Source organism: Acinonyx jubatus, chromosome D4 (genome assembly GCF_027475565.1).
Source record: "Acinonyx jubatus isolate Ajub_Pintada_27869175 chromosome D4, VMU_Ajub_asm_v1.0, whole genome shotgun sequence".
NCBI classification, from domain to species: domain Eukaryota; kingdom Metazoa; phylum Chordata; class Mammalia; order Carnivora; family Felidae; genus Acinonyx; species Acinonyx jubatus.
The window spans coordinates 92,180,824-92,196,141 of NC_069391.1; the positions used below are offsets into that span (position 1 = coordinate 92,180,824).

The 15,318-nt window shown below is 45.6% G+C and overlaps 1 protein-coding gene across 5 annotated transcripts in view; it reads left to right on the top strand.

The window, feature by feature from the left end:
• Positions 1-11,531: 11,531 nt before the first annotated feature.
• LOC106982579 (inositol-pentakisphosphate 2-kinase) overlaps positions 11,532-15,318 on the top strand; it is a 128,243-nt gene continuing 124,456 nt past the window's right edge. For 2 of the 5 annotated variants that reach the window (XM_027041267.2, XM_027041268.2), the window contains exon 1: positions 11,532-11,883. In XM_027041267.2, the coding sequence (XP_026897068.1) occupies positions 11,644-11,883 (240 nt within the window). In that variant the 5' untranslated portion in view covers positions 11,532-11,643. The remainder of the gene's footprint in view (positions 11,884-15,318) is intronic. The other 3 variants (XR_008291362.1, XM_027041269.2, XM_027041271.2) reach the window with 2 other exon arrangements.

Consider the following 15,318-nt stretch of genomic DNA (forward strand, 5'->3'; position numbering starts at 1 on the left):
TCTCTTTTGTTTTACTCTAAAATTTTTATAGTTTTACATTTAAATCTGTGATTTTTTGTGCTAGTTTCTGTCTAATGTGTCGGTTCAAGTCAAAGTTCCCTCTCCCATACGATGCCTGGTTGCTCCAGCACCATTTGCTGGAAAGACTACCTTCCTTCATTGAATCACCTTTGCACTTCTGTCGAGAGTCAGCTGTCCACACTTGTGGGCTATATTCCGATGATCTCCTCTGTCCCACCAATCCATGTGTCTATTCCTGCACCACTTTTCATTACCACAGCTTCGTCAAAGGCTTTAATATTGCTTCCCGGTTTATTCTTCTGTTTTAAAATTTTATTAGCTATTCCAGTTCGTTTGCTTTTCCATATAAATTTAGAATGCTCTTGTCTATATCTAAAAAAAAAATCTTTCTGGGATTCTAATAGAAATTGCACTAAATCTGTATATCACTTTTGAGACAATTTACATGTTTATTACACTGTGCCTTTCAAACGTGAACACAGTATGTTTTCATTCATTCATTCATTCATTCATTCGTTTATATTGAATAGGCTCCACACCCAACGCGGGGCTTGAACTCACGACCCTGAGATCAAGAGTCACATGCCCTACCACGTTGGCCAGCCCGGTGCCCCTGTTTCTGTGTATCAAGATCATTTGATTTCTTTCTCCAGAATTGGTAGTTTTGAGCATTGACATTTTCTGTATGTTTTCTTAGATTTATATGTAAATATTTCATCTCATTTTAAGCTATTGTATTATTTTTTAATTTTTGATTTACATATGTTAATTGATTATATACAGATATAAAATTGATTTTCATGTGTCAATTTTGTATCCTGAAATCTTGCTGAACTCATGTATCAGTTCTAAGATTTTCTTTTTTTGTAGATTTCTGTGTAGACCGTCATGTCATATGCAAATAAGGATAGTTTTGTTTTTTCTCTTTGATATGAATGCCTTCACTTTCTTGTCTAATTTTGTTGCATGGAACCTCCAGTCTTATGTTGACCTGCAGTGGTGAAGTAAACTTTCCTGCTTTGTTCCCTCGTCAGGAGGAGGGCATTTAGTCTTTTAGGGCCCTTCTGCTCCTGTCCTGTGTCACTGACACTTTTTCTCATGCATGTGTGCTGGATTTCCCAGGTTTCCTTTTTTGCATGAATTGAGATGAACATATGATCGTATCTTATTGTATTACATTAATTGATTTTCAGATATTAAAATCACTTTAGAATAAACCTCACGCGGGTATGGTGTATGATCTTTTTACCATATTGCTGAATTTGGACTGAGAATATTTTGTTAAGAAATTTTGTGACCGGGGCACCTGGGTGGCTCAGTCAGTTAAGCGTTCAACTTTGGCTCAGGTCATGATCTCGCCGTTTGTAGGTTCAAGCCCCGCGTGAGGCTCTGTGTTGACAACTCGGAGCGTGGAGCCTGCTTTGGATTCTGTGTCTCCCTCTCTCTCTGCCCATCCCCTGCTCACTCTCTGCCTCTCCCTCTCTCTTTCTCAAAAAAAAAATAAACATTAAAAAACATTGTGACTATAATCAGACTGGATATTATTCTAAAAAATTATTTTCTTGTGATGTCTTTGTCTGGCTTTAGTATCAGGGTAATAATGTCCTCTTTGAGGAGGTGAGGAGTCTCCCTTCTCCTCAATTTTCTAAAATATTTTTGATGTATTAATATTTCTTCTTTAAATATTTGACACAATTGACTTGTGATGTCATCTGGGCCATGATTTTTTTTTTTGTGGAATATTTGTAAATTTAATTTAATTTAATTTAATTTAATTAATTAAACTACTTTTCTCATTACAGGTTTATTCAGATATTCTACTTCTTCTTGAGTCAATCTTGGTAAGTTCTGTTTTTCAAGGAATTTGTCTGCTTTAACCAAGTTGTCTAATTTATTGCTATAAGTGGTTCAGGATACTCTCTCACAGTCGCGTTGATTTCTGTAAGGTCAGCTTTGAAATCCACTTTTCCATTTCTGGTTTTGGTCATTTGTGTCTTAGCTTTTATTTTCTCAGTTAATATAGCTAAGGGTTTGTCAGTTTTGTTAGTTTTTCCCTATAATCAACTTGAGGTTACATTGATTATACTGATTTGCTTTTTCGTTGATTTCTGCTTGTAATCTTTATTATTTCTTTCCTTCTGTTTGCTTTATAATTAATTTGTTCTCTTTTTCTAGCTTCTTAAGGGGAATGCTTGAGTTGCTGGGTTCAGATCCCTTTTTCGTTTTTGAAATAGGTATTTAAGACAGTAAATTCTCCTCTGTACAATGCTTTCCCTGAATTTTATTTTATTTTAGCTTAGTTTAGTTTATTGTTCTTTTCTTTTAGAGAGACAGAGTGTGCAAGTGAGGGAGATGGGCAGAGGGAAAGAGAGAGAGAGAGAGAGAGAGAGAGGGAGAGAGAGAGAGTCTCAAGCAGTTTCCACACTCAGTGTGGAGCCCAGCACAGGGCTCGATCTCAGGACCCTGGGACCCTGACTTGAGTTGAAATCAGGAGTCGGACACTCAACCAACTGAGCCACCCACGTGCTCCCTGAGTCCCTTATATTTTAATTTGTTGTGTTTTTGTTTTAATTGAATTAAATCTTTAAATTTTTAATCTTCTTATATCTTGTTTGGTCCCTTCAGAAGTTTGTAGTTTAATTTCCCAATACTTGAGGTTTTCCCAGATTTCTTTCAGTTATTGGTTTCTATTTTAATGCCATTGTAATCAGAGAACATACTTTGCATAATTTCTATCTCTTTAAACTTAGACTTGTTTTGTGTCTAACATATGACCTATGCTGGAGAATGTTCCAGGAGTTCTTGAAAAGAATGTGTAGTCTGCAGTCATTCGTGTGTGTTCCGTGAACGTTACTTCAGTCACATTGGTTGATAATGTTGCTCAAATCTTCTTCGTTCTTTCTGGTTTGCTGCCTGCATGTTCTTTCAATTACTGAGAGTAGTGTACTAATATTTCGCGCTATTAGTTTTGAATGGTCTATTTCTCCTTTCAATTCCGCCAGGTTTTGCTTCGTGTGATTGGGGATTCTGTTCTTAGGTGCGTATTTTTTTTTAAACAATTTGATTTAATGTTTTATCTGTTTTTGAGACAGAGAGAGACAAAGCATGAGCAGGGGAGGGTCAGAGAGAGAGGGAGACACCGAATCCGAAGCAGGCTCCAGGCTCCGAGCTGTCAGCACAGAGCCCGACGCGGGGCTCGAAGCCACGAACTGCGAGATCGTGACTTGAGCCAAAGTCCGACGCTTAACCGACTGAGCCACCCAGGTGCCCCTTAGGCGCATATTTTTAAATTTTTATATTTTCCTTGTGTATTGATTCTTATATGATAATGAAATGCCTTTCTTTAACTTTAGTAACATTTGTTTCCTTAAAGCCTATTTTGTCTGATTTCAGGACAAAGTTGAATACGGCCCTCCTAGCTTTTTGATGGTTATTGTTTGCCTGGTATGTTTTTCCGCACCTATTTTTTTGAATCTGAGATGTGTCTCTTGTAGAGAGCGAAATTAGGTCTTGACTTTTCATCTAGTCTTGCAATCTGTGCCTTTTGAGTAAGATGTTTAGTACATCCACATTGATTTGCATCTGTTGCATCTGTTGGATTTGCATCTATTTCTATTCTTTCGTGGTCTTTTGTTCTAAACAATATTTTTAGAGAGCACTGTTAATTCCTCTGTTGATTTTTGTACTATATTTTTCAAGTTATTTTATTAACGATTGCTTTAGAGATTTCAATATGTATCTTACCTTATCACAACTTACTTTAGACTAATGCTAACTAACTGAAGTATGACAAAATAGAGAATATTTGCTCATATTTATTATCATTTTCTTCCCTGGCCTTTACACTATTATTGTTATATATGTTACATCTATCTTTCTTTCTCTCTCTCTCATAAATCCAGTAATACGGTGTTATAATTAATGCTTTATAAAATGTTGTGTATTTTAATTAAAAGAAGAAATGGAATAAAATCGTACCTATAGAGTCTTTGATATTTATTTTTGTATTCCTTCATTTCTTCCTGTGTATTCAAATTACTATCTGGTGTCATTGTTTTTCCGTCTGAAGGATTTCTTCTAATGTTTCTTGATAGGCAAATATGATAGCATCTCTTGATCTCTATTTCTCTGGGAAAAGCTTTACTTTATCTTCACTTTTAAAGGATAGTTTTGCTGGATATAGAATTCTTGTTTGGTAATCTTTTCCTTCATCACTTTATGTATTTTTTAAAATTTTTTCAATGTTTATTTTTGGGAGAGAAAGAGAGACAGAGCATGAGTGGGGGAAGGGCAGAGAGAGAGAGGGAGACACAGAATCCGAAGCAGGCTCCAGGCTCTGAGCTGTCAGCACAGAGCCCAACGTGGGGTTTGAATCCACGAACCAGGGGCGCCTGGGTGGCTTGGTCGGTTGGGCGTCTGACTTTGGCTCAGGTCATGACCTCACACTCTGTGAGTTTGAGCCCCGTGTGGGGCTCTGTGCTGACAGCTCGGAGCCTGGAGCCTGTTTCGGATTCTGTGTCTCCCTCTCTCTCTGCCCCTCCCCTGTTCACGCTCTGTCTCTCTCTGTCTCAAAAATAAATAAACGTTAAAAAAAAAAATGAATCCACGAACCATGAGATCATGACCTGAGCTGAAGTCAGACGCTTAACTGACTGAGCCACCCGGATGCCCCAAAAATGCTTTCAAATATTGTTAAAGATCCCTGTCTGAGATTCTGAATGAGCAGAGTTTTTTTAGAATGCTGCCTTGACATTTTTATCTTTTAATTTTTTTTTTCTGCCTTCATACTTTTTAATGCTTATTTCTGTTTGAGAGAGAGAGAGACAGAGCATGAGCGGGGCAGGGGCAGAGAGAGAGGGAGGCACAGAATCCAAAGCAGGCTCCAGGCTTGGAGCTGTCAGCATAGAGCCTGACATGGGGCTTGAACTCACCATCTGTGAGATCATGACTTGAGCAGAAGTCAGTTCTTTCAGTTCTTTCCACGATTTTACAAGCAAGTAATTCTCTATATTAAACCCCTTTCTGTTTGTTACATCTAGAGTGATTTCTGTTCCCTGCACTACAACTACATCTATACAATTATATGTAGGGGATTTTTGGAGTAATTAAACTCTTTTTTTTTTTTTTTTAAGCCAATAGTCGCTGTCCATTGAAGAGCTATCTCCAGGTATTAATGTCAAGATCACAAATCACCCAGTCTAGTTCTTGGACTGGAATGTGGCAAATGGATGAGAGTCGGGGTGTAAGGCAGGGTTGATATGTATTGTGTGTAAGTGTAGGTGTTACTTAAAAGTGTGTATATTAGAAAGCAGTGGTGGGAACAGCTGTTTGTTACTGAATCTCAGACATTTCAGCTCAGAAGCTCAGACCCCAGCTGTGTGGATCCTGGAGATGAGGACCCGACCCATCTTTAGGCTTTGGTACTAGGAGATCAGCTTATCTTCCATCAACTCACACTTTGGTAATTCTTCCAACACGGGAAAGAGTTCCAGTCCTGGCAGCCTGGGAATACCACAGATCTTCACAGCATCAGTTTGGGCGAGAGCCTGGAAAAATAGGGATCCCATACAGGGTGAGCCGTGTTTAACAGGGCCTTGGAAATCCAGTGAGAAATGTCATGTTGGCTGGGGATCCAGGAGGACCTGGGGGTGGGATAAGACATGAAGGCAAATTTAGGTGGCAGCAGGGTGATGCTAAGTGGGACGGCAGACTCCCCTTCCCCCTTCTCTCATTCAGGGGTCCAAACCCATGGCCATCACATTCTAACTCTGTCCTTCAGTTTCCTCATCTGAAAACTGGGGTTAATAGCTACTCCATAGGCTTTTGTAAGGATTAAATAAAATAAATGCTAGTAGTTGAAGATGACTTAGAATAAAGTAGGTGCTCAACAAATGATATCTAATTATTATGAAAACAGTAATAGTAATAAAGTGTCGGTGTATGGCCCATCACATGGAGTCATGCTGACCACATTGGCTGCAGGAGGCCACTATTAAGTGTGCAGGAACTCTGGAGTCTGTTGTTAAAATTAGCCTCCATTAAATGTTCAATTATAGCCACTTACAACCTAACAGGTTATATTAAAAGCACACTAAATTCACAAGACTCGTCAGTTTCTAATACTTTGCTGCATTTTACTATTACTGTGCTCTTGAGGTTATTTATGTGTATTTATCTGTGTGGGGAAACACTGTGTATCTGTGTATCTTGTGTGTATCTGTGTGGGGAAACATTGTTGCCACCACTCATCACTTTCCAAGGCTGCTTCTAGAGTACAGTTTCCATCATAGCGAGAAATTGGCCATAGGGGCAGTATTTAGAGTGCAGAAATAACAAAATACTGCAACTCAGAGCTTTATTTTTTAACAGGTTGTTGAAGCTGCTTGTTAAAAATCTACCAGCATAACACCTGATAACATAATGATATCTATTATTCTTGTTGTCATGGACCTTATTGTTTACCCCTAAAACTCACGTGTTGAAATCCTAGTCCCCTGTGTGGCAGTAGAGATAGGGCCTAGAAGAGGTGGTAAAGGTTAAATCAGCTTACTAGGGTGGAGCCCTAATCCAATAGGATTAGTGCCTTTATAAAAAGGAGAAGGGACACCCGAGCTCACTCTCTCTGCAACATGAGGACACAGGGAGAAGCTGGCCACCTATAAGCCAGGAGGAGGCCTCACCAGAACCCAAGCATGCTGGCATCCTGATCTGGCACAGCCTCTCAGATGGTCAGAAATACAAGTCTGTTGTGTAAGCCACCCAGTTCGTGTCATTTTGGTGGCCAAAGCTGGCTTGAATATGGGTGGTGTTGGTGGCTTATTAAAGTGCAGTGCTGCCGCAGGAAGATTTCTCCTCCTTCCCCGCCCCTCTCCCTCCAGAACCCACCTCCTCTGTCCTTCTACCCCTTCTATTCCTGCTCCCTGAAAACCCTACCCCCAGTCTTGTCCAGGGAGGGCGCTAGGCCCAGAGCTGCATGCGGCCAGGAGAGGGCGCCTGCCGCCAGCATCCAAGAGCTGGAGTTCCAAGTCCACCTGCCCTCAGTTTTGCATGTCAGACCTTGTAATTTGAAACACTTTCTCCCCTCCGTTCTTAATATTGTCTTCTGGACCACAGATTTTATTTTATTTTATTTTATTTTATTTATTTATTTATTTATTTTTTAATTTTTTTTAACATTTATTTATTTTTGAGACAGAGAGAGACAGAGCATGAACGGGGGAGGGGCAGAGAGAGAGGGAGACACAGAATCGGAAGCAAGCTCCAGGCTCTGGGCCATCAGCCCAGAGCCTGACGCGGGGCTCGAACTCACGGACCGCAAGATCGTGACCTGAGCTGAAGTCGGACGCTCAACCGACTGAGCCACCCAGGCGCCCCTGGACTACAGATTTTAAATTTGGTGGAGTCCACTGTATTTTTCTTTTCTTTTTCCTGTGTGCTTGAGCTTGTGGTGTCACATCCAAGAAACCAAAGTCACAAAGATTTATACTTATGTTGTCTTCTAAGAGTATCATAGCTTTGATCTTCCATTTGGGTATTTGACTCATTTAATTTCACATCTGGTGTGAGGCGGGGTTCCAACTTCATTCTTTCGTGTGTGGACTATCTTATTGACTCAAAAGGATTTGTTGAAAATCAACGCACCATAAAAGTGTGGGTCATTTTATGTACTCTCAATTTTATTCCATTAATCAATTTCTGGGGGGAAAAAAAGGAAAGAAAGAAAGAAAAAAGCCAGCTGGATGTTTGATAGGGATTTTGTGAAATCTGTAGATCAACTTGGGGAGCATGTCAGAACTTCACAGGGCAAGGGGCTGTGGAGAGGCAGAAGTCCTTGCAGACAAGCTCGACTGTGGGATGACAATCTCAAATGGATGGCCCCACCAGAGCTCTCTCCTCAAGCAGGAGGATCCCCCGCACTGTGCACTTGAGCACAGAGATGAGGTCCTGGGAGAAAGCCCAGGTGTCCACTCATCAGTCAGAAGCCGGACTGGGAAAGCCTCCCAAAGCAGCCCCCATTCCAGCAGCCGTATCACTGAACAGCCGTGGCAGTCCTAACTCAGCCACTTTTATCTTTTACCTGCTGTACCATTCTCCTTCTAGGAACCAGAGAGTCGTGCAGGCCCAAAAGGTGATGAGGACACTTATTGCTACACTGGTGTTTTTGTAAAAGACCAGAAACAACCTAAGCATCCATCGGTGGAGTGGAAGTATGGAACACCCATATCACGGAGTAAGTAGTCGGCCGTAAAAGTATATGCTGATAGGTAACAGTGAGTTTCACACACTATCATTTTTTTTTTTTTAATGAGAAGAAATATATGCTTATGTATCTCCTCGAGGGGGGTTTACTTTCCTCTGTGTATTTTTTCATTTATACAAATATGTATAATTTTATTATTAGTTTCTTTTATCTCTGACAGAAATGAGCACTTCGGGTTAAGACCTTTCTCATCAAATAAAAGCCATACCATATTTTCTCAGGTTATATTTCTCAGTTATGTTTCTTGTAACTATAGTACAGGTGCAACAACACAAACAGGAGGCTGGGCTTGGCACAAGCCACCCATCTAATTCAGGTCTCACTAGGTTTACATGTACTGACTTGTGCGTTCTGTGCAATTCTACCACATGTATACATTTCTGTTGTGCATCGCGGCAAGATACAGAACATTTACATGATCACAAGGGTCCCTCAAACTGCCCTTTTATTCCCTCACACACCCTCCCAACTCCACCCCCTGGCAACCACTAATGTGTTGCTTAATTTTGTCGTTTCAAGAGTGTCATGTAAATGGAATCATACATTGTGCATCCTTTGGGGATTGGCTTATTTCACTCAGTGTATTTCTCTGGATATTCACCCATGTTGCTGTGTATATCCATAGCTCATTCCTTCTATTACTGAGTAGTATTTCACGGTATGGATGTACCACAGTTTTGGTTTTTTTTAACCTTTAACCCAAAGAAAGATATTTTGGGTTGTTTCCAGTTTGGGATTTTTACAGAGAAAGCTGCTGTGAACATTTGTGTATACATTTTTGTGTGAACACAAGTTTTATCTCTTTGGGATAAATTCCCAGGAATGCAATTATTGAATCCTATGGCAACAGCATAGGCATTTGGTTTTATAAGAAAAGGCCAAACCACTTTCCCAAAAGCAATGTATGAGTGATTATTTCCCTACATCTTTGCCAGCATTTGTTGCTGCCACTTTTTTTTCTATTATAGCCATTCTGATAGGTGTGTATTTGTATATTCTTTTAAACTGAACTTCTAAACACGTGCATATTACCTAAAAACCATAACAACATTAAAAAATAAATTTTGTAGGCAGGCACATGAAAGCAGCTGATAAATGGTTACCAATGGATCAATTTAAAATAAGAAGCAGGTTGAAGCATGAGGTCAGAATTCACATCCACTGGCCATGCATCTATCCCTAGCATGGGTAGCCACTAGAAGTCAAGTGACAGATGGCAGGCTGACACATCGGAGCAGAGACAGGAAATGATTTTTAATTTTTTTAATGTTTATTTCTGAGAGAGAGAGAGAGAGAGAGTGAGTGGGGGAGAGGCAGAGAGAGAGGGGGAGACACAGAATCTGAAGCAGGCTCCAGGCTCTGGGCTGTCAGCACAGAGCCTGATGCGGGACTTGAACTCACGAGCAGTGAGATCATGACCTGAGCCAAAGTCGGATGCTTAACCGACTGAGCCACCAGGGAAATGACTTTTTTAATGAAGATAATGTCATTTTAACATTAAAACATTTGAAAATTTTTATTAAAAGAATTTCAAAATAGATGCAGAAGTCTAGAGCATAATGAGCAGCGTGTGCACGTACTGCACTCCAGCTGCCACCAACAACTGCTTCATTCATCAACCCCATTGTCCCTTCTTCTGGATTAAAACAAACTCAAAGCATCCTGTGCTCTGCCTGTAAATACTCTGGATGCATTTATAGCCCAAAGGGCATCTTCCTATGTATTAATCACACCTAAAATTAACATTAATTTTAAAATTCCTAATTAAAAAGGAATTAACATTCCTTTTTAAAAATGTTCAAAGAAAAGTAATTCCCCACACCATTCAAACCACAGTGATTCCACCTCTCTTCCAGTTCTGTGGGCAGTGTGCAAGGCCCAGTTCCAGCATTGGGAGCACAGGGACCCTCTCTTCTGTTTCTTCCCCCCACTTTACACCGTATCACATTTAGTTCTTCTTAGCCCCATCTTCCTAACCAGGGTAGTTGGGTGATTTTCATATACCTTTTAAAATACCTTCCTTACAACCATTTGTTTCTTATGAATATTAATGCAAAAATCCTTAACAAAATACTTGTCAACCAAATTCTCCTACATATTAAAAGATTATACACCATGACCAAAAGGGATTTATTCCCACGATGCAAGGATGGTTCAACATATGAAAATCAACCAGTGCAAAACACATTAACAGAATGAAGGGAAAAAAACCCACATGATCATCTCAATTGATGCAGAAAACCGTGTGACAAAGTCTGACACCCTTTTATGATAAAAACACTCAACAGACAAGGAATAGAAGGGAGCTACCTCAGTATGATAAAAGCCATATATGAAAAACCCACATGAACATCATACTTAATAGTGAAAGACTGAAAGCCTTCTTCCTAGGGTCAGGAAGAAGACAAAGATGCCTGCTGTCTGCGCTTGTATTCAATATAGTACTGGGAGTCCCAGCCATAACAATTAGACAAGAAAAAGGAATAAAAGGCATCTAAATTGGACAGGAAAAAGTAAAATTGTCTTTGTCCACAGATGACATGATCTTCTATGGAGAAAACCCTAGGTTCCACATCAACACCTAAAGAAACTATTTGACCTAATAAATTCAGGATAGGATACCGAATCAACAGACCAAAACTCAGGTGCATTTCTATACAGTAACGATGAACAAGCAGATAAGGAAATTAAGAAAACGATGCCATTTACATCAGAAAATAGTACTTAGAGACTAAACCAAGGAGGCAAAGGTTTGTAGGCTGAAAATTACGAAACACTGCTGAAAGAAATGAAAGAGGGCGTAAACGTGGGAAGACATTCAATATCTCCCTACCACCGAGGGCGGGGAGCCAATCTCCACCGGCAAGTAGGCGGGACAGCGGCGCCCTGCACCGGCTCGGGCGCGGACGAGGGCGGAACTACAACTCCCACAATACCCCTGGCGGCCGCGGCGGAAGTGACGGCACTGGGAGGCCTGACACGCTAGGCCAGGGCCAATCACGGCGGTGTGGCGGTGCGGGGCACGACGGGTCTTGTAGTGGGCGCGGGGACGAGACGACGGCCCCCTCCCCCAACAATACCCGGGGAGTTGGAGACGGAGGCAGCGGCGCTGGAAGGAGCCCGCTCCAGCGCAGGCCGCAAGCCAATCACGCCCCAGCCCGTCAACGCGGGGCACGACGGGCCTTGTAGTGGGCGCGGGCGGGACTACGGCCCCCACAGTGCCCCGCGCGGCGAGGGGCGCACTGCGGCTGCGCGGCGGCGGGCCGGGCGCCGTCGGGCTGGGCGGCGGCAGCGACGGCAGCGGCGGACAGGAGCCCGGCCTGACCCTCGCTGGGAGCAGCGTGAGCCGGCTGCGGGCCACCATGTCGGCGCCGTCGGAGGAGGAGGAGTACGCGCGGCTGGTGATGGAGGCGCAGCCCGAGTGGCTGCGCGCTGAGGTGAAGCGGCTGTCGCACGAGCTGGCCGAGACCACGCGCGAGAAGATCCAGGCGGCCGAGTACGGGCTGGCGGTGCTGGAGGAGAAGCACCAGCTCAAGCTGCAGTTCGAGGAGCTCGAGGTGGATTACGAGGCCATCCGCGGCGAGATGGAGCAGCTCAAGGAGGTGAGGAGCGAGGGCGGCCACCCCGACCCCCCCAGTCAGGCCGGCTGGACCCCCTTCCTCCGAACGGATCTCTGACCCCCGCCGGGCCGGCCCCCCAGCAGAGTCCAGACCGCGGGAAGGGCAGGGCCCCGGCAGGTACCCGGGCGACCAGGGTCGTCGTGCGCGGCCCGCCAGGAGGGGCTGCGGAGACCCCTGGAGTGGTGGACCGTGCGCGTGCGGGGGTCCTGGCCTCCGCGGGCAGGGGCTGCGGGTCGGGCCGTGTCGCCAGCCTGTTTGCTTCTGATTGCGGGCCTTGGGCACGGTGGGGTGGTGTCCTCTGCGCTGTTTGGTTTTCCGGGTGGGGGGATGGGGGCGTGGGATGGATGCAGGTAACCCGGCTAGGAAAGGCCGGGCCTGGGCCTCCATCATCTCCAGGCAGAGCGCGGGTCTCTGGGTGTTTCCGCGTCTTGGGTGAGCGCCCTGAGGCCGGGAAGGGGCCCTGACCGGGGCTCCCCTTGAATGTGGTTATCTGCGATAACTGGAGTCCTCCTTGTCCCTCCTAGACTCAGCTCCGTGACGTCCCTCCGCCCCATTAGTTCTCTGGGATGCAGTGCATTTCCCGCCTACTTCCTGTCTTGGCAGCCTTGGCTACCGTCCCAGGGTCGGGTGACAGGTCTATGGGTGTTTGTCACCGAAGGAGCCGTGTGTCTCCTCTGATTTTCGCTCTGGGATGAGATGGGACCCGCACCCCCACCCCCGCCAGGCTACCTGCGAGCTTCACGGGAGAGTTGGGCAGGCCTTGGGTGAAGTAGACTTAAACCAGCTTCTCTCCCACTTCTCCCTGACTTCTCAGCCCTGTTGGGGGGGAGGGGGCAGGGAGAAGTTGCTTTCTGAGTGGAACAGCCGGGTTTGGATCCAGGCCCTGCTGGTTGCTGGTGTTGTGATTGCGGGCAGGAGCCTTAGCTCCTTTTTCTGCAGCCTTGCTCACCCAGAAAAGACTGGTTGTGAATTGTATGTTCGCAAAGGCCAGGCATGGTCAGGTGTGTGGCCTGTTGGTTTCTCCCACAGCGTGTTCCTTCCCCACCTGACACTTCCCCTTGGCCCTTGGTCTTGGGATCCACCATGCTGGTTGCCTTCCTGACTGCCCACCTCCTGGCATCTCTGCCTCTTGTGGCCGTGGAATGGGTGCCTGTATGGTTCAGAGCCTCCCTGCCTGGCTGGCGAGAACAGTAGGGTCCCCTTCTGATAGTGAGGAGGAGGGAATGAATTAGTCCACACATGTACTTAGATCCGTGCTAGGAAGAGCAGGTGTTTGGTTAGTAAACTGACTGATGTGGGGGGGGGGGGGGCAGGTGGCAGCACATGGGACCTGTGGCCCTGTCATCTGTTAGCAGGTACTGGTGCCTTCTCCCAGCCAGGTTGGGCTGCACTGTATCTGCAGGAGGGGTGGCCCCTGGCCCCTGCTGCAAGGGCCCCTTCTTGGTGTGTGGGGTGAGGGGGTGCACCTGCGTTGATGGAGGCAGGCGGGGTGGAGGGGCTGAGAGAGTATGGGGCAGGAGCGCCATTGGCCCCATTCTGGTCTCTGGGCCCTCCCCTCCCCCAGCTTGGTGGGCACCTCCCCCCCTCGCAGCAAGTGCAGTCCCTTTCTGTGTTCAGGAGCTCACAGTCATGCCCACTTTAAGAACAGACCAGAACAGACTGTAGCAGAAAGAACTAGTCCCCACTTGGGGGCCTTTCAGTTGTCAGCTCCTTACTGTCACAGGCACAAATGTTTTGATCAGCACAGGAATTTTGGCTGTGTTTCGTGGGGTGTGTCTGGAGGGTGGATCCCGGGGGAATCAGGAGGGTGGTGTGCCCGTCTCCACACGTGTTCTTCAAGTGCTTGCTTGCTTAGTTTGATGTCACCCCCCAGCTCCTGCACGGACTGGCCCCTTGGCCTTGGACACATGGCTTCACTGTCCTGAACTGGAGTTTCTCCCATTGTAGGTGAGGGAAGAAGAGTTCAGCTGGAAGTCCTGGCAGAGGCCAGAAAAAGGAGCGTCAGAGTGTCAGGGGTGCTGCCAGGAAGCTTGCACCAGGCACTCACACCCATGCCAGCCCACACTCTCATCAGCTTATTTAATTTTAGCCAGGGTCTTATTTGGATACGTTAACTCTTATTTTAAAAAAATCAAGATTTGAGAAGACAGTATTTGTTGAGCCTTTTTTTTTTGTCCTGTAGGGAGGTGAACGTTTTTGTTCTTTTTTTTTTTTTTTTTAAATCTTTATTCACTTTTTGAGAGAGAGAGCTTGAGCAGGGAGGAGCAGAGAGAGAGGGAGACACAGAATCCGAAGCAGGCTCCAGGCCCTGAGCTGGCAGCACAGAGCCCGATGCGGGGCTCGAATTCACGAACCGTGAGGTTATGACCTGAGCCAAAGTCTGATGCTCAACTGACTGAGCCACCCAGGCGCCCCCCATTTTTGTTCTTTTGAAACTTAATTTCTAGGGGCGCCTGGGTGGCTCAGTCGGTTGAGCGTCAGACTTCAGCTCAGGTCATAATCTCACGGTTTGTCAGTTCGAGCCCCGCGTCGGGCTCTGTGCTGCTAGAACCTGGAGCCTGCTTCAGATTCTGTGTCTCCCTCTCTCTCTACCCCTCCCCTGCTCAGGCTCTCAAAACTGAATAAATGTTTAAAAAAAAAATTTAATTTCTTGAGCTAAAGTTGTTTCAGTTACTGACAGATTCTATTTCAAGCAGAGGCGTTTGCACTCCTGCCCAGCCTCTGTAGGTGGTCCTGTCTTTGAGGGAGGGAATCTGGCTGTCTGGTCACAGGTGAGTGTCCTGAAGCCAGTCACTGGGTTAGTGTGAGTGTGTATCTCACCGTGGTGAGTGTGCATGTGTGTGGGGGGTACTTGCTGGCCCTTTTTGACTAGGCATTTGGTAGTCATTGAACCTGGCTTCACAAGGTCCCACTCCATCCCAAGACCCACTGTATCCCCTCCCCGCTCTGGTGGGGCAGACACTCCGATGGCCATGGCCTCACCTCACTTCGTGTCCCCTGCTGCAGTTTCAGGGGGGCAGGTGTGCTAGGGCAGCAGCTCCTGCCTGTGGGGCTCAGGGATGTGAGGGCTGGGGGGCAGGGGTCCCTGTGTAGTCTCAGGAAGGAAGGTGTAGCAGGAAGGTGGGTCTGGGTCCCCTCTCTGCTGTGCGTGCCATGTCAGGATCTAGTACGTGCAGTCAGTGTGCTTAGGTCCCAGGAAGCAGCAGGTGGAATTTGGTGAGTTGTAGGGTGTCAGGGGATGGGCACGGTGCCCAGCACACAGTAGGTGTTTACTTAGTGTTTGCCAGTTCATGTTGTCAGCTCCTTCCCTCTGCCTCACTCAGGCCTGGCTCCCTCCCTGCCATCCCTTGGTCCTGGGCGTCAGAGCCTGCTGCCTGGGGCCATGGCCCCAGCTTACCCAGCACATGCTGCTTCCCT